This window comes from Mercenaria mercenaria, chromosome 15, assembly GCF_021730395.1.
Source record: "Mercenaria mercenaria strain notata chromosome 15, MADL_Memer_1, whole genome shotgun sequence".
Classification (NCBI taxonomy): Eukaryota; Metazoa; Mollusca; class Bivalvia; order Venerida; family Veneridae; genus Mercenaria; species Mercenaria mercenaria.
In genome coordinates, this window is record NC_069375.1 from 14,885,660 (window position 1) to 14,913,296 (window position 27,637).

Genomic DNA, 27,637 nt, shown 5'->3' on the forward strand with positions numbered 1-27,637 from the left:
TGGATCTTCATGAAAATTGGTCAGAATTTTTATCTTGATAATATCTAGGTCAAGTTCATAACTGGGTCACATGAGCTCAAAAACTAGGTCACGATGTCAAATAATAGAAAAAACGACGTCATACTCAAAACTGGATCATGTGGGAAGAGGTGAGCGATTCAGGACCATCATGGTCCTCTTGTTAAAGCTTTAGCTAGGAAATTTGTTCAAGCAAACAACTCTAATCAGGTGAGTGATATAGGGTCATCATGGCCCTCTTGTTATAAGAATTATGGCCCTTTTTGGACTTAGAAAATCATGGGTAGGAAAATATTTTTATTATACAGAGACAAAAAAATCAGATGAGCGTCTGCACCTGCAAGGCGGTGCTCTTGTTTTAGTTTGATTTGATAAGTAGACCATTATATAATTCTTTGATATAATTATTTGACAGGAGATGGAACAGGACAGATTGATTACTTGGAGGCCTCATTTAGCGATGATTCTCTCTAACCAAGCTGAAAACTCTGACAGAGACAGAACATTTATCAGAACCATGGCAGATGCACTAGGTATGTAGACCTAACCATACACAGATACATTAACATAACAGGAATTTTTGACAGTCAGTGATACTCCTTTTATGTAGTCTAGCTATTCTACTCGCCCTAGCATCGGCGTCACACCTTGGTTGAAGTTTTGCATGCAAGTACGTACGGCTCTCATTTAAAGGCATAATATACCTTTGAAACTTACTTTTTTAGCTCACCTGTCACAAAGTGACAAGGTGAGCTTTTGTGATCGCGCGGTGTCCGTCGTCCGTCGTCCGTCCGTGCGTGCGTGCGTCCGTCCGTAAACTTTTGCTTGTGACCACTCTAGAGGTCACATTTTTCATGGGATCTTTATGAAAGTTGGTCAGAATGTTCATCTTGATGATATCTAGGGCAAGTTCGAAACTGGGTCACGTGCCTTCAAAAACTAGGTCAGTAGGGCTAAAAAAAAGAAAAACCTTGTGACCTCTCTAGAGGCCATATATTTCACAAAATCTTCATGAAAATTGGTCAGAATGTTCACCTTGATATATCTAGTTTAAGTTCGAAACTGGGTTACGTGCCATCAAAAACTAGTCAGTAGGGCTAAAATAGAAAAACCTTGTGACCTCTCTAGAGGCCAATATTTCATAATATCTTCATGAAAATTGGTCAGAACCTTCATCTTGATGATATCTAGGTCAAGTTCGAAACTGGGGCACGTGCCTTCAAAAACTAGGTCAGTAGGTCAAATAATAGAAAAACCTTGTGACCTCTCTAAAGGCCATATTTTTCATGGGATCTGTATGAAAGTTTGGTCTGAATGTTCATCTTGATGATATCTAGGTAAGTTCGAAACTGGGTCATGTGCAGTCAAAAACTAGGTCAGTAGGTCTAAAAAATAGAAAAAACCTTGTGACTCTTTAGAGGCCATAAATTTCATGAATCTTCATGAAAATTAGTCAGAATGTTCACCTTGATGATATCTAGGGCAAGTTCGAAAGTGGGGCACGTGCCGTCCAAAACTAGGTCAGTAGTCAAATAATAGAAAAACCTTGTGACCTCTCTAGAGGCCATATTTTTCATGGGATTGTATGAAAGTTGGTCTGAAATGTTCATCTTGATGATATCTAATCAATTTTGAAAGTGGTCACGTGCCTCAAAAAATAGGTCAGTAGGTCAAATATAGAAAAACCCCTTTTGACCTCTCTAAAGGCCATATTTTTCAAAGGGATCTGTATGAAAGTTGTTCTGAATGTTCATCTTGATGATATCTAGGTCAAGTTTTTAAACTGGGTCAGTTGCGGTCAAAAAGTAGGTCAGTAGGTCTAAAATTATTAAAATCTTTTGACCTCTCTAGAGGCCATATTTTTCAATGGATCTTCATGAAAATTGACCTGAGTGTTCACCTTGATGATATCTAGGTCAGTTTTGAAACTGGGTCACGTGCGGTCAAAAACTAGGCCAGTAGGTATAAAAATAGAAAAACCTTGTGACCTCTCTAGAGGCCATATTTTTCATGAGATCTTCATGAAAATTAGTGAGAATGTTCACCTGATGATATCTAGGTAAAAATTCAAACAGGGTCATGTACCTTCGAAAACTAGGTCAATAGGTCAAATAATAGAAAAACCTTGTGACCTCTCTAGAGACCATATTTTTCAATGGATCTTCTTGAAAATTGGTCAGAAATTTTATCTTGATAATATCTAGGTCAGGTTCAAAACTGGGTCACATGAGCTCAAAAACTAGGTCACTGTGTCAAATAATAGAAAAAACGATGTCATACTCAAAACTGGGTCATGTGGGAAGAGGTGAGCGATTCAGGACCATCATGGTCCTCTTGTTCTTATTCTAGGTCAATTACCAATCTCACTGAGTCAGGTCCCATAACTCTGACATGTTTTTTGCCAAACTTATGTCCCTTTTGACATAGAAAATCCTGGTTAAAGTTTTACCTACATGTTACTATCTCCAAAACTAATGCAGACATAACTCTGACCTGCAATTTGGCCCAATTATGTCCACTTTTGAACTTAAAACTTCTGGTTAAAGTTTTGCATGCAAGGTACTATCTCCAAAACTAATGCCACTACTGGATTGCAACTTTATAGATAATTAACATTTAGGATAATATTCCTGCTTCTTGGACAATTCGAATAGTCCAGAAATGGCTGTCTTGCAGACAGCTCTTGTTTATTAGCTTGTTTGATTTTTAGCTCACCTGTCACAAGGTGAGCTTTTGTGATCGCGTGGCGTCCGTCGTGCGTCTGTAAACTTTTGCCTGTGACCACTGGGATCTTTATGAAAGTTGGTCAGAATGTTCAGCTTGATGATATCTAGGACAAGTTTGAAACTAGGTCATGTGTGGTCCAAAACTAGGTCAGTATGTCTAAAAATAGAAAATCCTTGTAACCTCCCTAGAGGCCATATTTTAAAAAAGATCTTCATGAAAATTTGTCAGAATGTTCACCTTGATGATATCTAGGTTAAGTTCAAAACTGGGTCACGTGCGGTCCAAAACCAGGTCAGTAGGTCTAAAAATAGAAAATTGTAAACTTTGCCTGTGACCACTCTAGAGGTCACATTTTTCATGGGGTCTTTATGAAAGTTGGTCAGAATGTTCATCTTGATGATATCTAGGTCAGTTTCTAAACTGGGTCATGTGCAGTTCAAAGCTAGGTCAGTAGGTCTAAAAATAGAAAATCCTTGTGACCTCCCTAGAGGCCATATTTTTCAATGGATCTTCATGAAAATTGGTCAGAATGTTCACCTTGATGATATCTAGGTCAAGTTCAAAACTGGGTCACGTGCGGTCAAAAACTAGGTCAGTAGGTCTAAAAATAGAGAAATCTTGTGACCTCCCAAGAGGCCATACTTTTCAATGGATCTTCATGAAAATTGTTGAGAATGTTCACCTTGATGATATCTAGTTCAAGTTCGAAACTGGGTCACATGCCATCAAAAACTAGGTCATTAGGTCAAATAATAGAAAAACCTTGTGACCTCTCTAGAGGCGATATTTATCATGGGATCTGTATGAAAGTTGGTCTGAATATTCATCTTGATGATATCTAGGTCAAGTTCGAAGGTCAAATATGCCCCGCCCCTGGGGGTCGCATGGTTTACATAGACTTATATAGGAAAAACCTTGAAAATCTTCTTGTCCAAAACCACAGGGCCTAGGGCTTTGATATTTGGTATGCAGCATCATCTAGTGGTCCTCTACCAAGATTGTTCAAAGGATCCCTCTAGGGTCAAATATGGCCCTGCCCCATGAGTCACATGCTTTATACTGACTAAATAGGGAAAAACTTTGAATATCTTCTTGTCCAAAACCATAGGGCTAGGGCTTGATATCTTGTATGTAGCATCATCAAATTTTCCTCTTAACAGGGTTGTTCAAATTATCCCCCTAAGGTCAAATATGGGTCACATTACTTATACAGGGAAAACTTTGAAAATCCTTTTGTACTAAACCACATAGCCTAGGGCTTTGATATTTAATTTGTAGCATTCTATAGTAGTCATAGATTGTTCAAATTATCTCCCTTGGGTCAAGTATTACCCCGCCTTTATGTTTAGAGTGTAAAATGAGTTGTTCTTCAAACTCTGGGACATGCACAGTTTGTTCAGAATTTCTGAAAAAGTGCTTGATACAAAGTTGTCTAGAGAGTTTCTCTATGTTTTGATTGAGCGCACCTATATCCATTTCACTTGCGTCGGGGCAAAAGTTTAGACCTTTTTAGCTCACCTGTCACAAAGTGACAAGGTGAGCTTTTGTGATCGCGTGGCGTCCGTCATCCGTGCGTGCGTCCGTCCGTAAACTTTTGCTTGTGACCACTCTAGAGGTCACATTTTTTATGGGATCTTTATGAAAGTTGGTCAGAATGTTTATCTTGATGATATCTAGGTCAAGTTCGAAACTGGGTCATGTGCGGTCGAAAACTAGGTCAGTAGGTCTAAAAATAGAAAAACCTTGTGACTTCTCTAGAGGCCATACTTTTTCAATGGATCTTCATGAAAATTGGTCAGAATGTTAACCTTGATGATATCTAGAACAAATTCGAAACTGGGTCACATGCCATCAAAAACTAGGTCATTAGGTCAAATAATAGAAAAACCTTGTGACCTCTCTAGAGGCCATATTTTTCACAGGATCTGTATGAAAGTTGGTTTGAATGTTCATCTTGATGATATCTAAGTCAAGTTCGAAACTGGGTCAGCTGCGGTCAAAAACTAGGTCAGTAGGTCTAAAAATAGAAAAACCTTGTGACCTCTCTAGAGGCCGTACTTTTCAATGGATCTTCATGAAAATTTGTCAGAATGTTCACCTTGATGATATCTAGGTCAGTGTTGAAACTGGGTCACGTGCAGTCAAAAACTAGGTCAGTAGGTCAAATAATAGAAAAACCTTGTGACCTCTCTAGAAGCCATATTTTTCATGGGATCTGTATGAAAGTTGGTCTGAATGTTCATCTTGATGATATCTAGGTCAAGTTCAAAACTGGGTCAACTGCGCAGAAACTAGGTCAGTAGGTCTAAAAGTAGAAAAACCTTGTGACCTCTCTAGAGGCCATACTTTTCAACGGATCTTCATGAAAATTGGTCAGAATGTTCACCTTGATAATATCTAGGTCAAGTTTGAAACTGGGTCACGTGCCATCAAAAACTAGTTCAGTAGGTCAAATAGAGGCCATATTTTTCATGGGATCTGTATGAAAGTTAGTGTGAATATTTATCTTGATGATATCTAGGTCAAGTTCGAAACTGAGTCAACTGGGGTCAAAAACTAGGTCAGTAGAACTAAAAATAGAAAAACCTTTTGACTACTCTAGAGGCCATATTTATCAATGGATCTTCATGAAAATTTGTCTGAATGTTCACCTTGATGATATCTAGATAAAGTTTGAAACTGGGTCACGTGTGGTCAAAACTAGGTCAGTAGGTATAAAAATAGAAAAACCTTGTGACCTCTCTAGAGGCCATACTCTTCATGAGATCTTCATGAAAATTGGTGAGAATGTTCACCTTGATAATATCTAGGTCAAGTTCAAAACTGGGTCATATGCCTTCAAAAACTAGGTCATTAGGTCAAATAATAGAAAAACCTTGTGACCTCTCTAGAAGCCATATTTTGCAATGGATCTTTATGAAAATTGGGTCATGTGGAGACAGGTGAGCGATTCAGGACCATCATGGTTCTCTTGTTCTAAAAGTTTGATGTGGGCTTTAGATAGTGGGAAACTTGAGAGATTTACTACAAACTCAGACGTGTAAGTTTCTGAATCTTTATTGCAGGCATTGTTATTGCCATTAGTGAAACTTTCAAAAAATCGCAGAGCACTAAGAAAGTCCTTATAAGAATTGATTGAATTGTTCATATTCTGTGATTGGAGTGGTCTCTCTGGCGGTTATTGCCGCAACCCCAGTGTTGAGGTCATCCACTTCCGCGACCGTGGTGGTTGTTAAACTTTGTCCTGTTGTTGGGTTGGCCTCTTCTTGGCCTCAGTCCCTTTTGTGGTCTATTGTACCTATTTTGAGATTGTTCCCTGTTAGTTGATTTCTCTGTTTGAGAGGAGTTGGCCAGTTCCAAAGGCTCAGGGTGAGCTATTGTGATCAATCACCATCCGGCGTCCTTAAACCTTTACTTTAAACGACATCTTCTCATAATCCGCTAGGCCGATTTCATCCAAACTTCACAGGAATGTTTCTTGGGTGAAGCTCTACAAAAGTTGTTCAACGAATTGAATTCCATGCAGAACTCTGGTTGCCATGGCAACCGAAAGGAAAAACTTTAAAAATCTGCTTCTCAAAAACCAGAAGCCTAGAGCTTAGATATTTGGTGTGAAGCATTGCCTAGTGGACCTCGACCAAATTTTTACAAACCATGACCCTGGAGTCAAAATTGACGCCGCCCGAGTGGTCATATGATTTTACATAGGAAAATCTTAAAAAGATCTTCTCTCAAAACTCAAAAACCAGAAGCCCTAGAGCTTAGATATTTGACATGTTACTTAGCATTGCCTAGTGGACCTCTACTAAAAATGTTCAAATCGTGACCCCGGGGTCTAAATTGACCCCGCCCCAGGGGTCACTTGATTTACATAGATTTCTATAGGAAAATCTTCAAAAAAATTTAAAAAATAAAGCAGAAGGCCTAGAGCTTAGATATTTGACGTGTAGCATTGCCTAGTGGACCTCTACAAAATTTGTTCAAATCGTGACCTCCGGGGTCAAAATTGACCCCGCCCTAGGGGTCACTTGATTTTACATAGGAAAATCTTCAAAAAATTTCTAAAAATAAACCAGAAGGCCTAGAGCTTAGATATTTAACATGTAGCATTGCCTAGCAGACCTCTACAAAATTTGTTCAAATCATGACCCCCGGGGTCAAAATTGACCCCGCCCCAGGGGTCACTTGATTTTACATAGGAAAATCTTCAAAAAATTCCTAAAAATAAACCAGAAGGCCTAGAGCTTAGATATTTAACATGTAGCATTGCCTAGCAGACCTCTACAAAATTTGTTCAAATCATGACCCCCGGGGGTCAAAATTGACCCCGCACCAGGGGTCACTTGATTTTACATATGAAAATCTTCAAAAAAATTCTAGAAATAAACCAGAAGGCCTAGATATTTGAAATGTAGCATTGCCTAGTAGACTTCTACAAAATTTGTTCAAATCATGACCCCCTGGGTCAAATTGACCCCGCCCCATGGGGTTACTTGATTGTACATAGAAAAATCTTCAAAATTTTCTAAAAATAAACCAGGAGGCCTAGAGCTTAGATATTTGACATGTAGCATTGCCTAGTGGACCTCTACAAAATTTGTTCAAATCTTGACCCCCAGGGTCAAATTGACCCTGCCCCAAGGGTTACTTGATTGTACATAGGGAAATCTTCATAAATTTGCTAAAAATAAACCAGAAGGCCTAGATCTTAGATATATGATATGTAACATTGCCTAGTAGACTTCTACAAACTTTGTTCAAATCATGACCCCCAGGGTAAAATTGACCCCACCCCAGTGGTAACTTAATTGTACATCGAAAAATCTTCAAAAAAATTCTAAAAATAAACCAGAAGGCCTTGAGCTTAGATATTTGACATGTAGCATTGCCTAGAGGACCTCTACAAAATTTGTTCAAATCATGACCCCTGGCATCATATTGGCCCCGCCCCAGGGGTTACTTGATTGTACATAGGAAAATCTTCCAAAAAATGTCTAGAAATAAACTAGAAGGTCTAGAGCTTAGATATTTGGTGGGTAGCATTGCCTAGTGGATCTCTACCGAGTTTGTTCAAATCATGACCCCTTGGTCAAGTTTAAATGCAAATCTTCATAGCAACCATTTAACCAGGTGAGCAATATAGGGCCATCATGGCCCTCTTGTTTGTGCTTGTGACGGTATACGCTGGACAGCCTCTCTTGGATAATGAATTGTAGGAGTGCTTTTGTCCCTGTGTCTTTTTCTTGTTCTGTGCATTGTTGCAACAGTGTTGCTTTGGCTTCAGGGTAAGCCTTTTCCAGTGTCCCTGTTTTTTGGTGATGGTAGGTATGGAGTAAATCCACCAGTTTTTGAGACATGTCTTTTAATATATGGCTCCACTGTCGTAGTAGGTCTTCTTCATTCTTGACTATAGGGTAGAGTTTAATACGCAGACCTCTTGGTATAATATTGCTCTTGTTGCAGGTTAGTAGGTAGTCTTCAATGCCCTGTGACTTTACGTATTTATTAAGGATCTTTCTTGCTTGTATAAGGCATCCGTGTATTGGAGATGTCAAGGGTTTTTCTCATCTTTGGAGTTTCTTCACCGTCACTCTAACGTTCTGCGGCACTTATTGTTAGTGTCCGTGGTAACAATCGTGCTAGTGAAGCTGGATGCAAGTGTGAGGTTGCTTAAACTGTTGCCTTTGCTGGAGTTACTCCCAGATAGTGTGATTCGTAGTTGGAGTTGCTGCGGAGCAGATTCTAGGGCCCAAAGAGGGTTACTTCTAGTTTGATTCAGCAGAGAGTGAGCTGTGGAGGACATGCATATCAAGCAAAACTTGCCCTATCCATACGGTCAAGTCCTCTGAAGAAGTTCACAGCTGCTGAACAGATCCGCTCATGGAAGATGTAAGATCAACAACAGAGCACGTCCTCCGCGGCTCACTCAGCCAAATCAAACCTAAAGTCCTGTGAATGTTTAAACAGAACAAAACTTCATTTTTATTTTCAGAATTTGATGGAAAAGTTCATGCTTCTAACTTCTGTTACCTTATGACAGAGATGTGTTACGGATCATCAGACAACTACAAGATCTGTCTCTCGGCTTCTAGAAACAGCATAGTTCTAAAATTGATAGATAGTGTAAAGAATGTAGTGCATATATACTCTCTTGTGCTTGATTGTCAAGAGAGTATTCCCACCAGACATCAGGTACTCTTATTTTCTTTATTTATAAGATATAATTTCTATAATATTCATTTGCTCACCTGAACTTTGTTCCTGGTCATCTATTAATATAGTACTGCGTTCATTGTTATGCATCAACATTTTTACTTAAACATCTTCACCTGAAACTACTGGTCTGAATTATACCAAACTTGGTTATAGTAGCATCCTGGCTTGGACTTCTCTCATTTATTATGCCCCCCTTCGAAGAAGGAGGGGTATATTGTTTTGCAGATGTCGGTCGGTCGGAATGTAGACCAATCCGTTTCTGGATGATAACTCAAGAACGCTTGGGCCTAGGATCATGAAAGTTGATAGGGAGGTTGATCATCACCAGCAGATGACCCCTATTGATTTTGAGGTCTATATGTCAAAGGTCAAGGTCACAGTGACCCTGAATAGTAAAACGGTTTCCGGATGGTAACTCAAGAACACTTGGGCCTAGGATCATGAAAGTTGATAGGGAGGTTGGTCATTACCAGCAGATGACCCCTATTGATTTTGAGGTCTGTATGTCAAAGGTCAAGGTCACAGTGATCCTGAATAGTAAAACGGTTTCCGGATGATAATTCAAGAACACTTGGGCCTAGGATCATGAAAGTTGATAGGGAGGTTAATAATGACCATCAGATGACCCCTATTGATTTTGAGGTCAGTATGTTAAAGGTCAAGGTCACAGTGACCCTGAACAGTAAAACGGTTTCCGGATGATAACTCAAGAACACTTAGGCCTATGGTCACCAAAGTTGATAGGGAGGTTGGTCATGACCAGCAGATGACCCCAATTAATTTTGCGGTCAGTATGTCAAAGGTCAAGGTCTCAGTGACCAGGAACAGTAAAATGGTTTCCAGGCAATAACTCAAGAACGCTTGGGCCTAGTGTCACGGAAATTGATAGTTAGGTTGGCCATGACCAGCAGATGACACCTATTGATTTTGAGGTCATTAGTTCAAAGGTCAAGGTCACATTGGCCAGGAACAGTTAAATGGTTTCTGATCTTCTTGTCCAAAACCATAGAGCCTAGGGCTTTGATATTTGTTATGTAGCAAAATCTAGTGGTCCTTTACCAAGATTATTCAGATTATTTCCCTGGGGTCAAATATGGCCCCACCCCAGGGGTCACATAGTTTATATAAACTTATATAGGAAAAACTTTGAAAAACCTCTTGACCAAAACCACAGGGCCTAGGGCTTTAATATTTTGTATATGACATCATCTAATGGTCCTCTACTAAGATTGTTGAAATTATTCCCCTAGGGTCAAATATGGCTCCGCCCTGGGGTCACATGGTTTACATAGACTTATATAGGGAAACACTTTGAAAATCTTCTTGTCCAAACCAAAGACTATGGCTTTGATATTTTGTAATGTAGCACCATTTAGTGGTTCTCTACCAAGTTTGTTCAAATTATCCCTCTAGGGTCAAATATGGCCCCACCCCAGGGGTCATATGGTTCATATAGACTTATATAGGGAAAAACTTAGAATCTTCATGTCCATAACTTACATCATTCAAATTTGGACCAAATGTATAGTTTTGAGTGGCAAGATGAACCTTGACATGAGTTGACCTTGATCTTGACCTAGTGACCTACTTCCACATTTCTGTAGCTATAGCCTTCAAATTTGGACCACATGCATAGGTTTGTGTACCGAAAAAAACTTTGACCTTGTTATTGACCTAGTGACCTACTTACACATTTTTGAAGGTACAGGCTTCAAATTTGGACCACTTGCATAGTTTTTTGTGCCAAAATAAAATGTGGCCTTGATTTTGACCTAGTGACCTACTTTCACATTTCTCAAGCTACAGCCTTCAAATTTGAACCACAAGCATAGTTTTGTGTACTGAAATGAACTTTGATCTTGAGATTGACCTAGTGACCTACTTTCACATTTCTCAAGCTACAGGCTTGAAATTTGGACCACTTGCATAGTTTTGTGTTCTGAAATAAAATTTGACCTTGATTTTGACCTAGTGACCTACTTTCACATTTCTCAAGCTACAGGCTTCAAATTTGAACCACCTGCATAGTTTTGTGTACCGAAATTAACTTTGATCTTGAGATTGACCTAGTGACCTACTTTCACATTTCTCAAGCTACAGACTTCAAATTTGGACCGCATGCATATTTTTGTGTTCTGAATTTAAATTTGACATTGATTTTTACCTATTACCTACTTTCACATTTCTCAAGCTACAGCCTCCAAATTTTAAGCACATGCATAGTTCTGTTGACCGAAATGAACTTTGACCTTGAAATTGATCTAGTGACCTGCTTTCACATTTCTCAAGCCACAGCTTTCAAATTTTGACCACATACACATTGTTTTATACCGAAATGAAATTTCACCTTGATTTTGACCTTGAGCTAGTCTTGAAATTTGGAGCATTCAAAAATGGCTCAGTGGATGGAGCCAAGATCACTCTGTAATCTATTGTTAGGTTAATAGGTTAAAGGTCAAGGTCAGATTAAACCAGAATGGTGGAACTTTTGTTTACAGTGAGCATATAATTTCTGTTCCTTGTGCAATTACTGAATGCATCAATGGGGGCATTTCGTGTTCGGCGAGCTCTTGTTCAAATGGCTGTACTTGCCTCTTTTAGGGGTAGCCAAAGCTTAAGTAGAAGAACTTTTAATGAACTTCCTCTCATAAACCACTTGATGGATATTTATCAAACAAACTGTAGCATCCTTGTATAGTCATCAGATGGTCTTGCTTTGTCCCTTTTAAGGGTCACCACAGCTAAAATAGGAAACACCTATGAACAACTTCTTATCATGAACCATTTGATGGATCTTCATCTTATTTGGTCTGTAACATCCTTTTATGGTCCTCTCTCATACTTATGCAGATGGTTTGGCTTGGTCACTTGAAAGGGTTGCCAAAGCTGAAAATTAGAAAATAAAAAATTAACTTCTCATGAATCATGTTATGGATTTTTACCAAACTTGGTCTGAAGCATCCTCGTATAGACCTCTGCCAAGTTTATATAAATGGTTCCTGTAACCCTTTTTGTAGGCCACCTAAGCTGAAAATAGAATAACCTTTAAGAATTTTCTTCTGTGGAACCACTTGATGGATCTTCACCAAATTCGGTTAGTAGCATCCGTTTAAATGGTTTACTTGCAAATTTGTTCAGATTGTTCTGATTATCCACTTTTAAGGACTGCCAGTGCTAAAAATAGAAACAAAAGCTTTCAACAACTTCTTCTCATGAACCACTTGACCGGTCTTCATTAAACTTGGAAGATCTGTGTAGATTTTTGACAACTTGTGTCTTACAACAATTTGAACCACAGTCTTACCCTAATAGTGTATGAACACTAAAAAGTCTTGTTTTCTCTGTATCTCTGATTCCAGCAGGTATAAAAGTTTTGATTCCATACCTGATATTTTTATTTTGATGTAAATGAGATGTGAAACCAAAATGTTTAGACCTGTTTATTGCCATATCCTGAACTGTATTAGTGCTCTGTAAAGTACAAAAAAAATCATATCACCAAACTTTGTCTTTAGTGGCCATCAGAGTTAAAACTAGAAAAGCATTTTAACAACTTCTGATGATGATAACAATCTTCACCAGACATGCTCCATAGCATTCTTGCATGAACCTCTCCCTATTTTATCCATATACTTTGGCTTATTAGGGGGATGCTCAAGCTAAAACTAGAAAAATCTTTGAACTACTAATGAACCATTTGGAAGATCTTCTCTAAACTTTGTTTCTAGTGTCAATTTATGGACCTTTTCTCAATTTTATTCAACAGTTTTCTCTTACTGAAGGTTGGAGCTGCCAGAGTTGAAATAGAAAAATCTTTAAACAACTTCTTTAAATGAACTTGATGGACTTCTCTCAGGTTCGATGTAATGGTTACACATTTTGGGGCTATTGCAGCCAAAAAATAGAAAATGATTCTTTATTACTTTTATTGAACTGCTGAATAGATGTTCACAAAACTTGGTCTGAAGTAAGGTCAGAGTACTCCTCAGGTGAGCAACTTAGGTCCATTTGGGTCTCTTATTTCGGTTTATTGATTTAATTGTTAAAATATGCATGAGAGTATAGACATTTTAGTTGCACTAATTCTCCACTTGATGAATTTTAAAGGGTTCTTATATCATTTTCTCTTTATGGTGACGAAGTGTCCTCTGTGTAAACAGTTTTCTAAGCTTGTGGTCCAGTATGAAAGGCATTGATTTTATTATATACACTTCTGTAAATGAAATAGCGCACACAAAAGCTACACTCACTTAAAATAACATCAGTAAACATTGGAAATTTCATTCGATAACAAAACAACAAACGAAAAGGTGGAGGTATGTAATAAAAAGGTCATTTTAACAATAGCTAGATCTGGGATTCTGCATTCAGCTTTCTTCCCATCACGTGTGATTCTTCCTGGCAAAATCCACTTGAGCCAAATACAGCATCTCCAATCAAGTTACCCTTGTAATAACCCTATTATATTTTCAATGGAGGGCCACTGAAAATGTTTGAACAATATTTGAGCTAATCAATCAAAATATTCCCCCTGAACGGATTACTTACACTCAAAGCATTGCTATCCATATTCGAAAAATAAAAGATTGTGTCAATCCCAGTAAGAGTACTACAATATTCTCAATGCCATTTCCATAGCAGAAAATTCACATTTAATTTGCCTTTACAGGAATTGGTCACAGGGATGCAAACGGACCAGAGAAATCGGCATAGCTCTAGATTGATATCTGGTGAAGATGACTTGCGTGAATTGTATGAACAACAGAAGTCCTTCATTTTGAACAAGGGCATTGATTCACCAGAACTTATACAGACATGTAATGGCATATGCAAACAAATTTTAAAGGAAAATTGGAACATTCTAGATGTAAAAGCTTATTACATAGACAATGGAAGTAACAGTTACAAGATTATGTATGGAATTATTTGTAAGGATGATAACTCTTTTAACACAAGTAAAGCATGTTCAATGGTTTTTGAACTCCTTTGAAGAAACTAAAACTGTTAAGTTTGTTCCGTATTCAAAGGTAAAAATGTTTTCTTATAGGAACAGACAACACAAAAGTACTATAATACACTGCATAAAAAATCACTGTTCTGAATTATTTAAAAAACATCTAAATTTAAAGCACATTTCTCCAAGTCCTTTTAAGGAAATAAAAGGTGAATTTACAAATGAAGCATGCATTGTTATGCACATTTCAAAGAAGGAGTTGATTCCTGTTGGCCAGGGTTACCTTCCAAGAGAACTAGAGTACTTAGAGTCTGAGTGTTTTCCAGTAGATGTTAGATCAACTACATGTAAATATAATTTTGTTTATAGGGCAGATGATTTTTTTCAGAACTTAAGAATGGGCTGTAAGGTTTACAGCCCTATTGCTAATGGTTGTTTCACATTAGGGGGTTTTGTCATTGGGCCAAACAAAAATATATTTTTTGTTGCATGTGCACACTCCCTTTTAATGGAAGAAACTGTTAAAGAAATGGTAGAATGTGGCAGAAGTGTTCACACAGCAGACATTGAGAGTCACAAAGTATGCTTTCAACCAGAACATAAATCTAAATTTCATTGTGGAACACTTACTAAAGCTGTATTCAAAACTGGTACAGCCGATGAGCCAGGTGTTGACTGTGCGCTTATACAGTGCTGCTCTGAAAGGAAACCTGTATGTGGATACTTCCCAGATTCGCCAGGTTTTTTCAACATCCTTGACCTTAACAAGGTTAATAATAAAAAGCAGTATTATGACTCTCCTAGCGAAAATAAAAATGTTTTTATAAGTGGTGAATCATTAGATCAAAATCAAATTCCTGAAAATCCTACAGTGTACAAATTTGGTATTAGAACTGGGTGGACTGAAGGTACATTGGTCTCCACATTTGATAGTGAATTAAACTTCAGTGGTTTTGCCTTGAGAGTGTGTATGCTTGGACAATTTGAAGTGCTAGGCAAAGATAATTGGCCCTTTGCTCTTGAAGGTGACTCTGGTGCCTGGGTATTTATTAGAGATAGAGATGGTAGCTTTAAAGTCATAGGTATGGTTATTGGCTTTGAAGGCAATGTAACCACTGTCACCCCTATTTCTGCTGTATTGGATTCCTTAGGCCTTAATAAAGAGTCAATAATGTCTTTACCTGGTAGTGAATCTGTTGATACAGACAGCTTTGAAGATGATGATGATGATGATGGTCCTCAGTCTCTTCGTAATCTCTTCAAACTGCATTACGAAGATGAAATAAGGAAAGTTATACCAGAACCAGATATTGGTTTTGGAATTACTGGGTTTAATATGCACTAGCTAATAATTTTTGTAAACATGCATTTCTGAAAATTGTAAAATGTAATTTTTATGAAGCAGACAGTCAAGCTAATGGCCCAAAATAAGTTACATCAATATTTTGTATTTTCTTTTACCTGTAAATGGGTAATACTGTTCAACCTTTCTCAGCTCACCTGAGCACATAGTGCTTATTGCCAACCTTAAAAATCATTGAATGTCTGTTGTCAAAGAAGATCAAAACCACAAAGCCAGTTACAAGTAAATTTCACAGGAGTGTCCCTTGTATGGTCCTCTTCAAATTCCTTCAAATCTAGGTCATCCATGCAAAATTTTGATTGCCATGGCAACCAAAAGTAGAATTTTAAACAATTTTACCAAACCCCTGGCCCGATTTCCAAATAAATTCACAACAATGTTTTTTTGGGGGGACTCTACTATATTCCATAAAGTGACCTGAAAAAAATATGGCTGCCTAGAGGCCTGGCTTCTTTTATTTGTATGGCTATATGGAAATTTAAAAAAAAAATCTTCTCTGGCCTGATTTTAAAGTAATTTCAAGCAAATGTTTCTTGGGAAACCCTTTCCTTCAAGTCATGTTGATTTGTTGAAAAAAAAACAACATGGCCACCAGGGGATTGAGTTAGTTGTCTTCATTATGGCTATATGGAAAATTGTGAAAAATTGCTGCCTCTATTTCAAAATTAATTTTACAGCAATAATTCTTTAGGTGACGCTACAACAAATTCACTCAAGCTTTGTTTATTTGTTTAAAAAAAGTCCACCAGTAGGCGGTTTTAGTTTTCTCTATTTTTTTGGCTTTATGGAAATCTTTAAAAATCTTCTCTGAAACTGCTAGCCCAATTTTAAAATAATTTCACTAGTCTAAGAATGATCTTTATTTCACCCTCTTTCAAAATTTTTCAAGCCAGTATCATTTAATACATGTTCACTACTGTAACAGAAGTATTCAGACATAACACTTGTATCTTTGTTTGTCATTTACCAGTTTCGATAATATTCTGATTTCCAGTATTCCTGCATGCAGTATTTACAAGTTATATAAATGCCCACTATTTTTAGCTTGATTGTTCGAGGAATAGTCTGACCAATTGTACTTGCCCTACTGTCAACATCACATCTTAGTGAATGTTTTGCATGCAAGTATGTATGGCTGTCATTTAAAAGTATATAGCTTTGAAACTTTTTTCTTTTTCTAGGTCAGTTACCAACCTCACTTTTAGACTTAGAAAATCCATGTTAAATTTTTGTAATGCAAATATTGAATTGGAATTTCACATTTCTTTGGGTTTTTGAAACTAGGTCATACCGTCAAGTCCCATAACTCTGACTTGTATTTTGCAAAATAATGTCCCCTTTTGAACTTAAAAACTTCTGGTTAAAGTTTTGCATGTAAGTCTCCAAAACTAATGCAGATACTGGATTGAAACTATAGATATTTTAACATTTAGGGTAATATTCCTGCTTCTGGGACAACAGTTTGAATAGTCGAGCATTTGCTACCTTATGAACAGCTTGTTATTATATTTTGTATGTTTGCAAATGAATTTTATTACTTTTATAGAAAACGTAAAAATGCCTAAAATAAACTATTATAAAATTGTCTTGTTGAAAATAGATTAAGTGTCTTGCAGGTTTTATGATTATCTCGACATGGTTTCAGTAACTATTTACTTTGAGGCAGTGTTGGAAAATGCAGAATCATGTATTTTTGTGTCTAATTTAGTTTAGCAGAGAAATTGTATCAGTTACTCTTTTGTAAATATATTCTTCGTTCATGTATATTTCAAGGTTATCTTTTAAATTCCAGATAGTGACACAGCTTATGTTGTTACCAGGGCTTTGGAAATTGCCGAGTTTCTCAGTTTTAGAGCAAGTTTTCATTTTTCGGTACAAATTATAAAATGAAGTTAAAAAATATTGGTTTGAAACATTAAAAGTAAAAAGTTGTCAGAAATCACAGTACACGACAACCTGTCAGCAAGAAATTCTTGAATGTACTTTTTAGCTCACCTGAGCCAAAGGTTCATGGTGAGCTTTTGTGACCGATCAATGTCCGTCGTCAGTCGTGCATCTGTCAACATTTTCTAAAAAAAAGTTCTTGAAAACCACTGGGCAGCATTACACCAAACTTCACAGGAATGATCCTTGGGTGGTCCCCTTTCAAGATTTTTCAAAGAATTTAATTCCATGCAGAACTCATGGCAACCAAAAGGAAAAACTTTAAAAAAAAATTGTCCAAAACCGCAAGGCGTAGAGCCTTGATATTTGGCATGTGACATCATCTTATAGTCCTCTGTCAAGATTGTTCAAATTTTGCCCCTGGGGTGAAGAGGCCTGCCCCGGGAGTCACAAGTTTTACATAGACTTATATAGCAAAACACAAGACCTAGGTCTTTGATATTTTGTATGTAGCATTGCCTTGTGGTCCTCTACCAAAATTATTCGAATTATGCCCCTAGGGTGAAAAGAGGCCTTGCCCCGTGGGGTCTCATGTTTTACATAGACTTATGTAGGAAAAAAAATTTAAAAAATCTTCTTGCATGAACCTGCAAGGCCTAGGCTTTTGATATTAAGTATGTTGCCTTTCCTAGTGTTTCTCTACCAAAGTTGTTCAAATTATGTCCCTAGGGTGAAATGGGATCCTGCTCAGCGGGTACCAAATTTAACATAGACTTACATAGGAAAAAAATTTTAAAAAAAGATCTTGTCAGAAAGTTCAAGGCCTAGTCATTTGATATTTGGTATGTAACATTGCTTGGTGTATCTCTAACAAATTTGTTCAAATTATCCCCCTGGGGTGAAAAGAGGCCCCACTATGGGGGTCACTTGCTATAATCATGACTTATATAGGAAAAAATACTTAAAAAATGATCAGCCCAGACTGTTTAATTATAATTACCTGATGACCAAATCATTTAGGGAGCGCTTGACTGTGACCTTGACCTACTGACCTACTTTCTTGTTTTTAGCTCACCTGTCACGTAGTGACAGGGTTAGCTTTTGTGATCACCCTTCGTCCGTCGTCCACAGTTTCCTTATGAACACGATACAGACCACATTTTGTATTTGATTTTAATCAAACTTGCACTCAGCTTGTATGGGCATAATATCTCGGTTCCTTTCAAAAACAGGCCAGATCACATCATGAGTTCCAGAGTTATGGCCCCTTAAAGGGCCAAAATTTGCTGTTTTTGGCTTGTAAACACAATAGAGACAACATTTTGCAATCAACTTTAATCAAACTTGCACACAACTTGTATTGGCCTAATATCTCGGTTCCTTTTGAAAACTGGCCAAATCCCAGCATGGGCTCCAGAGTTATTGCCCCTTAAAGGGCCAAAATTTGCCATTTTTGGCTTGTGAACACGACAGAGACCACATTTTGCAATCAACTTTAATAAAACTTGCACACAACTTGCATTGGCACAATATCTCAGTTCCTTTTTGAAAACTGGCCGGATCCCATCATGGGTTTCAGAGTTATGGCCAAAATTTGCTATTTTTTGCTTGTGAACACGATAGACAGCATTTTGCAATCAACTTTAATCAAACTTGCACACAACTTGTATTGGCATAATATCTCGGTTCCTTTTGAAAACTGGCCAGATCCCATCATGGGTTCCAGAGTTATGGTCCCTGAAAGGGCCAAAATTTGCTGTTTTTTGGTTTGTGCAGTCATAAAGAGACTTCATTTATGGTTTGATTTGATACAAACTTGAAAAATATCTTCAACAACAATACATTTTTGATTCCATGATGAATCTGTCAGATCCAAACATAGGTTCTGGAGTTATTTTATATCTGGTTACTTCCCCTGATTTTAATCAAAATGAATTTGTATCAGTAAGTACTTTTAGGACTCATTTGAAATTTCATTATTGTCATTAGTTGGACTCAGACAGTCAGGGTAGATAACTATTGACTGATTTTATGTCAAATTACCTCCCTTTATTAACCAGGTTTTCAACGAAAACCTGAGTTATTAGATTGGGGTAGATGTCGGTCGGGCGGGCGGGCGGCGGCGGTGGCGGCGGCGGCGGCGGCGTCAAACTGGTGTTTCCGGTCAATAACTTTTGTTTCGGTAAAGATATTTGAATAAAACTTGGTATGTGTGTAGCTTATATCAAGACAAAGGCTGGGATTGATTTTGGGGTTTCTGGGGTCAAGGTCAAGGTCACTGTTACTAAAAATAGAACAAGGGTTTCCGGTCAATAACTTTTGTTTCGGTAAAGGTATTTGAATAAAACTTGGTATGTATGTAGCTTATATCAAGACAAAGGCTGGGATTGATTTTGGGGTTTCTGGGGTCAAGGTCAAGGTCACTGTTACTAAAAATAGAAAAAGGGTTTCCGGTTAATAACTTTTGTTTCGGTAAAGATATTTGAATAAAACTTGGTATGTATGTAGCTTATATCAAGACAAAGGCTGGGATTGATTTTGGGGTTTCTGGGGTCAAGGTCAAGGTCACTGTTACTAAAAATAGAAAAAGGGTTTCCGGTCAATAACTTTTGTTTCGGTAAAGATATTTGAATAAAACTTGGTATGTATGTAGCTTATATCAAGACAAAGGCTGGGATTGATTTTGGGGTTTCTGGGGTCAAGGTCACTGTTACTAAAAATAGAAAAAGGGTTTCCAGTCAATAACTTTTGTTTCGGTAAAGATATTTGAATAAAACTTGGTATGTATGTAGCTTATATCAAGACAAAGGCTGGGATTGATTTTGGGGTTTCTGGGGTCAAGGTCACTGTTACTAAAAATAGAAAAAGGGTTTCCGGTCAATAACTTTTGTTTCGGTAAAGATATTTGAATAAAACTTGGTATGTATGTAGCTTATATCAAGACAAAGGCTGGGATTGATTTTGGGGTTTATGGGGTCAAGGTCAAGGTCACTGTTACTTAAAATAGAAAAAGTGTTTCCGGTCAATAACTTAACTTAGGAATGAGCTATCATGATGAAACTTGGTGTATAGAAAACTTATATAAAGTTGTAGCTTGGGATTGATTTTGGGGTTTCTGGGATCAAGGTCAAGGTCATTGTTACTAAAAATAGGGTTAGGGTTAGGTTAGGTTAGGGTTAGGGTTAGCATATCTTCTACATGCATGGAGGGATTTTGATGAAAGTTGGCACAATTGTTCACCATCATAAGACGGAGTGTCATGCACAAGAACCAGGTCCCTAGGTCTAAGGTCAAGGTCACACTTAGAGGTCAAAGGATACAAGAATGAAAACTTTGTCCGGAGCATATCTTCTTCATGCATAGAGGGACTTTGATGTAACTTGGCACAATTATACACCATCATGAGACGAAGTGTCTTGCGCAGTTCCCTTCTTTAGAATTACTTCCCTTTGTTGTTACTATAAATAGCTTATATTGTAACTTTTTCATTACTAGACGTAGGGAAAAATCGAGACCACTTTTCCGTAGTACAACATGCATGTTACATCCAATTTTGAGGTGTATTTTGACCAATCTCTACCTGGTAAGGATTTCTGTGTGGACTTACAATTTTTCTTTTTGTATTTTTTTTTTTTTTTTTTTTTTTTTTTTTTTTTTTTTTTTTTTTTAAGATTAACTTCCCTTAGTTGTTACTATAAATAACTTATATTGTAACTTTTTTATAATTGACCGTAGGGAAAAACCAAGACCACTTTTCTGTGGTACAACGTAGTTGTTACTTTCTAATTTTAGGTGTATTTTAAGGTATCTCTACCTGGTAAGGAGTTTTTTTGTGGACTTAGAAAAACAAAAGAATTACAATAATAAACAACCACAAAATTAAAATTACATCTGCAAATACAGGTGCTAGAGTAAAGAAATTTGCTGTGACGGGCGTATATTGTGACATTCTGGCACTCTTGTTTATTCTTATGAAAAGTGTTGAAAACCTGGTTTCGTGGCATTGCCGCATTTCTTGTTTCAAATTAAAATGGGTATATCTCCAAAACTAATGAAGATACTGATCTGAAATTTCATTTATGCCATCAGATGGACTTGGACAATCAGTGAAGATACATATTGACTGATTTTATGACAAATTACCTCCCTTTATCTTTTATGTATTACTAGATAAATATACATAGCAGCTTCTAATGAGATTGGTTTGAAACATTATTTATGTCTTCTATGGTAAGAAATTTCTACTTTAACTTACTTTTCTAATGTATTGTTGTAAAGGCTTGTACTCTGTATCTTCTACATGCATATGCCAATGCATGATTTCCTCGTCTAATTTTAATGAAAATGGATTTATCTCAGTAAGTATTTATAGGACTTATTTGAAATTTCATTATTGTCATTAGTTGGACGGAGACAATCAGGGTAGATAACTCATGGCCCTCTTGTTTAATATATAGCCTTGAAATTTGGATGACATGTACAGTTTTGCACACCAATCTTAAAACTGTCTTTCAGTGACCATGAATGTGACCTACTGACCTACTTTCTAATATTTTAGTCAGTTTTCCATTTGAAACATGTGGGTCATATTACTCGGGTGAGTGATTCAGGGTCATCATGACCTTCTTGTTCATTTTTAATGCCTCTCACACTTAGTCTTTTCTTTATAGCATTGCAAATGTAGTACTTTATTGTGTATAAATATTATGGTGAGATAGAGCCGATTTGAATGAAGTGATTTTGTCTCAGACCAATTGAGTTTTCAAAATTTTCAAAGTCCTGGTTATTATGTAATATTTATTTGTCTTGGACATTGGTTTGCTTCCATCATTTTTCAAGCAGTGCATCATTTGTAAAAGGATGCAGGTTTCAGCAATCAGATCAGATGCAACAGTAACAACTTTATACTCATTAAGGATTGATTTTCACCCAAATTCAAAATGTAATCTGGCTCTGAAGCTTATGTATTAACAGTAAGAAAAATTTCTCTTAATTATGAGCTTATTATAAGAATCAGACTTTAATAAGATAAAAACCTTTAAAACAGCTGAAAATAGTACAATGCAACTAGTCTATTGCTGTCTGTCTTAATTATTTTTAGCTCACCTGAGCCAAAGGCTCATGTTGAGCTTTTGTGACCGCTCAATGTCCGTCGTGCGTCATGTGTCCTTCTACATTTTCTAAAAAAATCTTCTTGAAAACCACTGGGCAGAATTACACCAAACTTAACAGGAATGATCCTTGGGTGGTCCCCTTTCAAAATTGTTCAAAGAATTTAATTCCATGCAGAACTCTGGTTGCCATGGCAACTGAAAGGAAAAACTTTAAAAATTTGCGGCCTAGAGGCTTGATATTTGGCATGTGACATCATCTTATGGTCCTCTATAAAGATTTTTCAAATTGTGCTCCTGGGGTTAAAAGAGGCCCAGCCCAGGGGGTCACAAGTTTAACATAGACTTATACAGTAAAAAACTTTGAAAATCTTCTTGTCTAAAACCACAAGACCTAGGCCATTGATATTTTGTATGTAGCATTGCCTAAATTACCAAAATTGTTCAAATTATGCCCCTTGGGTGAAAAGAGGCCCTGCCTCGGTGGATCTTAGGTTTTACATAGACTTACATAGGAAAAAAACTTTAAAAATCTTCTTGCCTGAAACTGCAAGGCCTAGGCTTTTGATATTAAGTATGTTGCCTTTCCAAGTGTTTCTCTGCAAAAATTGTTTAAATTATGTCCTTAGGGTGAAAAGAGGCCCTGCCCTGGGGGTACCAAGTTTAACATAGACTTATATAGGAAAAAAAATAAAGATCTTGCCTAAAAGTTCAAGGCCTAGGCCTTTGATATTTGGTATGTAGCATTACCTGCTGGATCTCAAACAAGTTTGTTCAAATTATGCCCCTTTGATGAGGGGGGCCCCGCCCTTGGGGTCACTTGTTATAGTTATGGGTTATACAGGAAAAAATACTTTAAAAATTGTCAGATCATATTTCCTAGACTGTTTAATTATAATTACCTGATGATCCCAATTGATTAGGGATCACTTGACTGTGACCTTGACCTACTGACCTACTTTCTTGTTTTTAGCTCACCTGTCACAAAGTGACAAGGTGAGCTTTTGTGATCGCGCAGCGTCTGTCATCTGTGCGTGCGTCCGTGCGTAAACTTTTGCTTGTGACCACTCTAGAGGTCACATTTTTCATGGGGTCTTCATGAAAATTGGTCAGAATGTTCACCTTGATGATATCTAGGTCAAGTTCGAAACTGGGTCACGTGCGGTCAAAAACTAGGTCAGTAGGTCTAAAAAAAGAAAAACCTTGTGACCTCTCTAGAGGCCATATATTTCACAAGATCTTCATGAAAATTGGTCAGAATGTTTACCTTGATGATATCTAGGTCAGTAGGTCAAATAATAGAAAAACCTTGTGACCTCTCTAAAGGCCAAATTTTTCATGGGATCTGTATGAAAGTTGGTCTGAATGTTCATCTTGATGATATCTAGGTCAAGTTCAAAAGTGGGTCACCTGCCTTAAAAAACTAGGTCAGTAAGTCAAATAATAGAAAAACCTTGTGACCACTCTAAAGGCCATATTTTTCATGGAATCTGTATGAAAGTTGGTCTGAATGTTCATCTTGATGATATCTAGGTCAAGTTTGAAACTGGGTCATGTGCGGTCAAAAACTAGGTCAGTAGGTCTAAAAATAGAAAAACCTTGTGACCTCTCTAGAGGCCATACTTGTGAATGGATCTCCATAAAAATGGGTCAGATTGTTCATCTTGATGATATCTAGGTCAAGTTCGAAAGTGGGTCACGTGCCGTCAAAAAGTAGGTCAGTAGGTGAAATAATGAAAAAACGTTGTGACCTCTCTAGAGGCCATATTTTTCATGGGATCTGTATGAAAGTTGGTCTGAATGTTTATCTTGATGATATATAGGTCAAGTTTGAAACTGGGTCAACTGTAATCAAGAACTAGGTCAGTAGGTCTTAAAATAGAACAAGAGCTGTCTCCATAGGATGACACATGCCCCCGATGGCACTTTAAATGAACAGTTATGGCCGATGTTAGAGTTTAGGACCTTTGACCTACGGAGCTGGGTCTTGCGTGCGACACGTCGTCTTACTGTGTCACACATTCATGCGTAGTTATTTTAAAATCCATGCATGAATGACAAAGATATGGACCGGACACGCCCATCAATGCACTATCATGAAAAATGACCTTTAACTTCTAAGTGTGACCTTGACCTTTGAGCTACGGACCTGGGTCTTGCGCGCGACACGTCGTCTTACTGTGGTACACATTCATGCCAAGTTATTTGAAAATCCATCCATCGATGACAAAGATATGGACCGGACACGCCCATCAATGCACTATCCCTTAATGTCTAAGTGTGACCTTGACCTTTGAGCTACGGACCTGGGTCTTGCGCGCGACACGTCGTCTTACTGTGGTACACATTCATGCCAAGTTATTTGAAAATCCATCCATCGATGACAAAGATATGGACCGGACACGCCCATCAATGCACTATGCTTTGATGTCTAAGTGTGACCTTGACCTTTGAGCTACGGACCTGGGTCTTGCGCGCGACACGTCGTCTTACTGTGGTACACATTCACGCCAAGTTATTTGAAAATCCATCCATCGATGACAAAGATATGAACCGGACACGAAAAATGCGGACAGACCGACAGACAGACAGACGGTTCTAAAACTATATGCCTCCCTTCGGGGGCATAAAAACCTTGTGACCTCTCTAGAGGCCATACCCTTGAATGGATCTTCATGAAAATTGGTCAGAATGTTCACCTTGATGATATCTAGGTCAAGTTTGAAACTGGGTCACGTGCCGTCAAAAACTAGGTCAGTAGGTCAAATAATAAAAAAACCTTGTGACCTCTCTAGAGGCCATACTTTTCATGGGATCTGTATGAAAGTTGGTCTGAATGTTCATCTTGATGATATCTAGGTCAAGTTTGAAACTGGGTCAACTGCGGTCAAAAACTAGATCAGTAGGTCTAAAATTAGAAAAATCTTTTGACCTCTCTAGAGGCCATATTTTTCAATGGATCTTCATGAAAATTGGTCTGAATGTTCACCTTGATGTTATCTAGGTCAGTTTCGAAACTGTTTCATGTGCGGTCAAAAACTAGGCCAGTAGGTATAAAAATAGAAAAACCTTGTGACCTCTCTAGAGGCCATATTTTTCATGAGATCTTCATGAAAATTAGTGAGAATGTTCACCTTAATGATATCTAGGTAAAATTCAAAACAGGGTCACATACCTTCGAAAACTAGGTCAGTAGGTCAAATAATAGAAAAACCTTGTGACCACTCTAGAGGCCATATTATATCTTCATGAAAATTGGTCAGAATTTTTATCTTGATAAAATCTAGGTCAGGTTCAAAACTGGGTCACATGAGCTCAAAAACTAGGTCACTATGTCAAATAATAGAAAAAACTACGTCATACTCAAAACTGGGTCATGTGGGAACAGGTGAGCGATTCAGGACCATTATGGTCCTCTTGTTTAAGATACAGCCGTGAAATTTGGATGACATGTAGAGCTTTGCACACCGACTTAAAACTGACTTTCAGTTACATGACTGTGACCTACTGAGCTACATTCTTAATATTTTAGCATCAGCATGCCATTTGAAACATGTGGCTCATATTACTCAGGTGAGCGAACCAGGGTCATCATGACCCTCTTGTTGTGAAATGCAAGTTACTACATTGTAAATTTAAGCAATAATTACATTAATATTACATTAAAAACAGGATTCTGCATGTTGTCTTTGTTTTATCTTTATCTAGTTGGTTATTTTTATGTCCCCTTTTGAAGAAGGAGGGGTATTTTTTGTTTTGCAGATGCCGGTCGGTCGGTATGTAGACCAATTCGTTTCCAGATGATAACTTAAGAACGCTTGGGCCTAGGGTCGTTAAGGTTGATAGGGAGGTTAGTCATGACCAGCAGATGACCCCTATTGATTTTGAGATCAGTAGGTCAAAGGTCAAGGTCACAGTGACATGGAACATTTAAACGGTTTCTGGATGATAACTCGAGAATGCTTGGGCCTAGGATCATGAAAGTTGATAGAGAAGTTAATCATGACCAGCAGATGACCCCTATTGATTCTGAGGTCAGTGCGTCAAAGTTCAAGGTTACAGTGACCCGGAACAGTTAAACAGTTTCCAGACAATAACTCAAGCCCGCCTGCTTAGCTCAGCAGGGAGAGCGTTGGCCTACTGATCGCAGGATCACGACAAGATTTGTTTGTTCAGACCATAACTTTGACATGCATGGAGCAATCTTGTTTTTACTTGGCATGAATGTTAACCTCAGTCAGACAGAGTGTCTTGCGCAAACCATAGGTTCCTATCTTAAAGGTCAAGGTCACAGTTGGAGGTCAAAGGTCATGTCAGGTCTTACCTTGCGCATAATTATGACATGCATTGAGGAATCTTGTTTATATTTGGCACTATTAGGGTCAATCTGTTAAAGTTCAAGGTCACAGGGGCCTGATCATTGAAAACCATTGCCGATCAATAACCCGAGGACCACTTGAATCAAGCATGTTGAAACTTCATACTCGCTGGTATTTGGACATGCAGAGTAAATGACCCCTATTGATTTCTGGGGTCACTATTTAAGGTCAAGGTCACAGGGGCCTGAACATAGAAATCCATTTCTGATCATTCACTTGAGAACCATTTGACCTAGAACCTTCAAACTTCATAGGGCAATAAGACTTACACAGTAGATGAACCCTACTTTATGTGGGGGTCACTCCATCAAAGGTCAAGGCCACAAGGGTCATTTGTCCGTCACACTTTTTCGATCACCTTTTCGATCAATAACTGGGGTCACTCTAGTTAAGGTCAAGGTCACAGGGGCTTGAACATGGTAATCCATTTCTGATCATTAACTCGAGAATCATTTGACCTAGAACCTTCAAACTTCATAGGGTGGTAGGGCTTACAGAGTAGATGACCCCTATTATTTTGGGTGTTACTAAATCAAAGGTCAAACGGGCCTGAACATGGAAAAATTTCTGATCAACAACTTGAGAACCACTTGACCCAGAACCTTCAAACTTAATAGGATGATAGGACTTACAGAGTAGACGACTCCTATAGTTTTTGGGGTCATTTGAGCATGGGTCAAGGTCATAGGGGCCTGAACATGGAAAACATTTTACCATCAATAACTTAAGATCAACTTTGACCCAGAATATTGAAATTTCATTGGATGATTGGAAATGCAGAGTTAATGACCCCTGTTGACTTTGGGGTCGATTGATCAAAGGTCAAGGTCATGGGCCAGACCATGGAAAACCATTTCCAATCCATAACTTAGAACCTCTAAGCCCAGAATGTTGAAACTTTGTGGGATGATTGGACATGCCAAGTAGATGATCTCTATTGCAGCCAACCATCAGTTTCTCTTTGACTTTCGCTCCTGTCCCCTAT

At 37.8% G+C, this 27,637-nt stretch overlaps 2 protein-coding genes across 2 annotated transcripts in view; both read left to right on the forward strand.

Moving 5' to 3' along the window:
• LOC128548705 (protein transport protein Sec16A-like) overlaps nucleotides 1-12,797 on the forward strand; it is a 50,476-nt gene extending 37,679 nt beyond the window's left edge. The window contains exons 7-9 of the mRNA XM_053524073.1: nucleotides 434-551; nucleotides 8,738-8,937; nucleotides 12,744-12,797. Of these exons, the coding sequence (XP_053380048.1) occupies nucleotides 434-551; nucleotides 8,738-8,937; nucleotides 12,744-12,797 (372 nt within the window). The remainder of the gene's footprint in view (nucleotides 1-433; nucleotides 552-8,737; nucleotides 8,938-12,743) is intronic.
• LOC128548919 (uncharacterized) lies at nucleotides 434-25,952 on the forward strand. Its single transcript, XM_053524610.1, has 3 exons — nucleotides 434-551; nucleotides 8,738-8,937; nucleotides 13,631-25,952. Exon 3 carries the CDS (start codon nucleotides 13,851-13,853, stop codon nucleotides 15,258-15,260), a length of 1,410 nt encoding a protein of 469 aa, XP_053380585.1. The 5' UTR covers nucleotides 434-551; nucleotides 8,738-8,937; nucleotides 13,631-13,850; the 3' UTR covers nucleotides 15,261-25,952.
• Nucleotides 25,953-27,637: the final 1,685 nt, after the last annotated feature.

Excerpts from the sequence above, each read along its gene's own strand:
- LOC128548919 (XM_053524610.1), top strand. The coding sequence starts at position 13,851 with ATGGAAGTAACAGTTACAAGATTATGTATGGAATTATTTGTAAGGATG.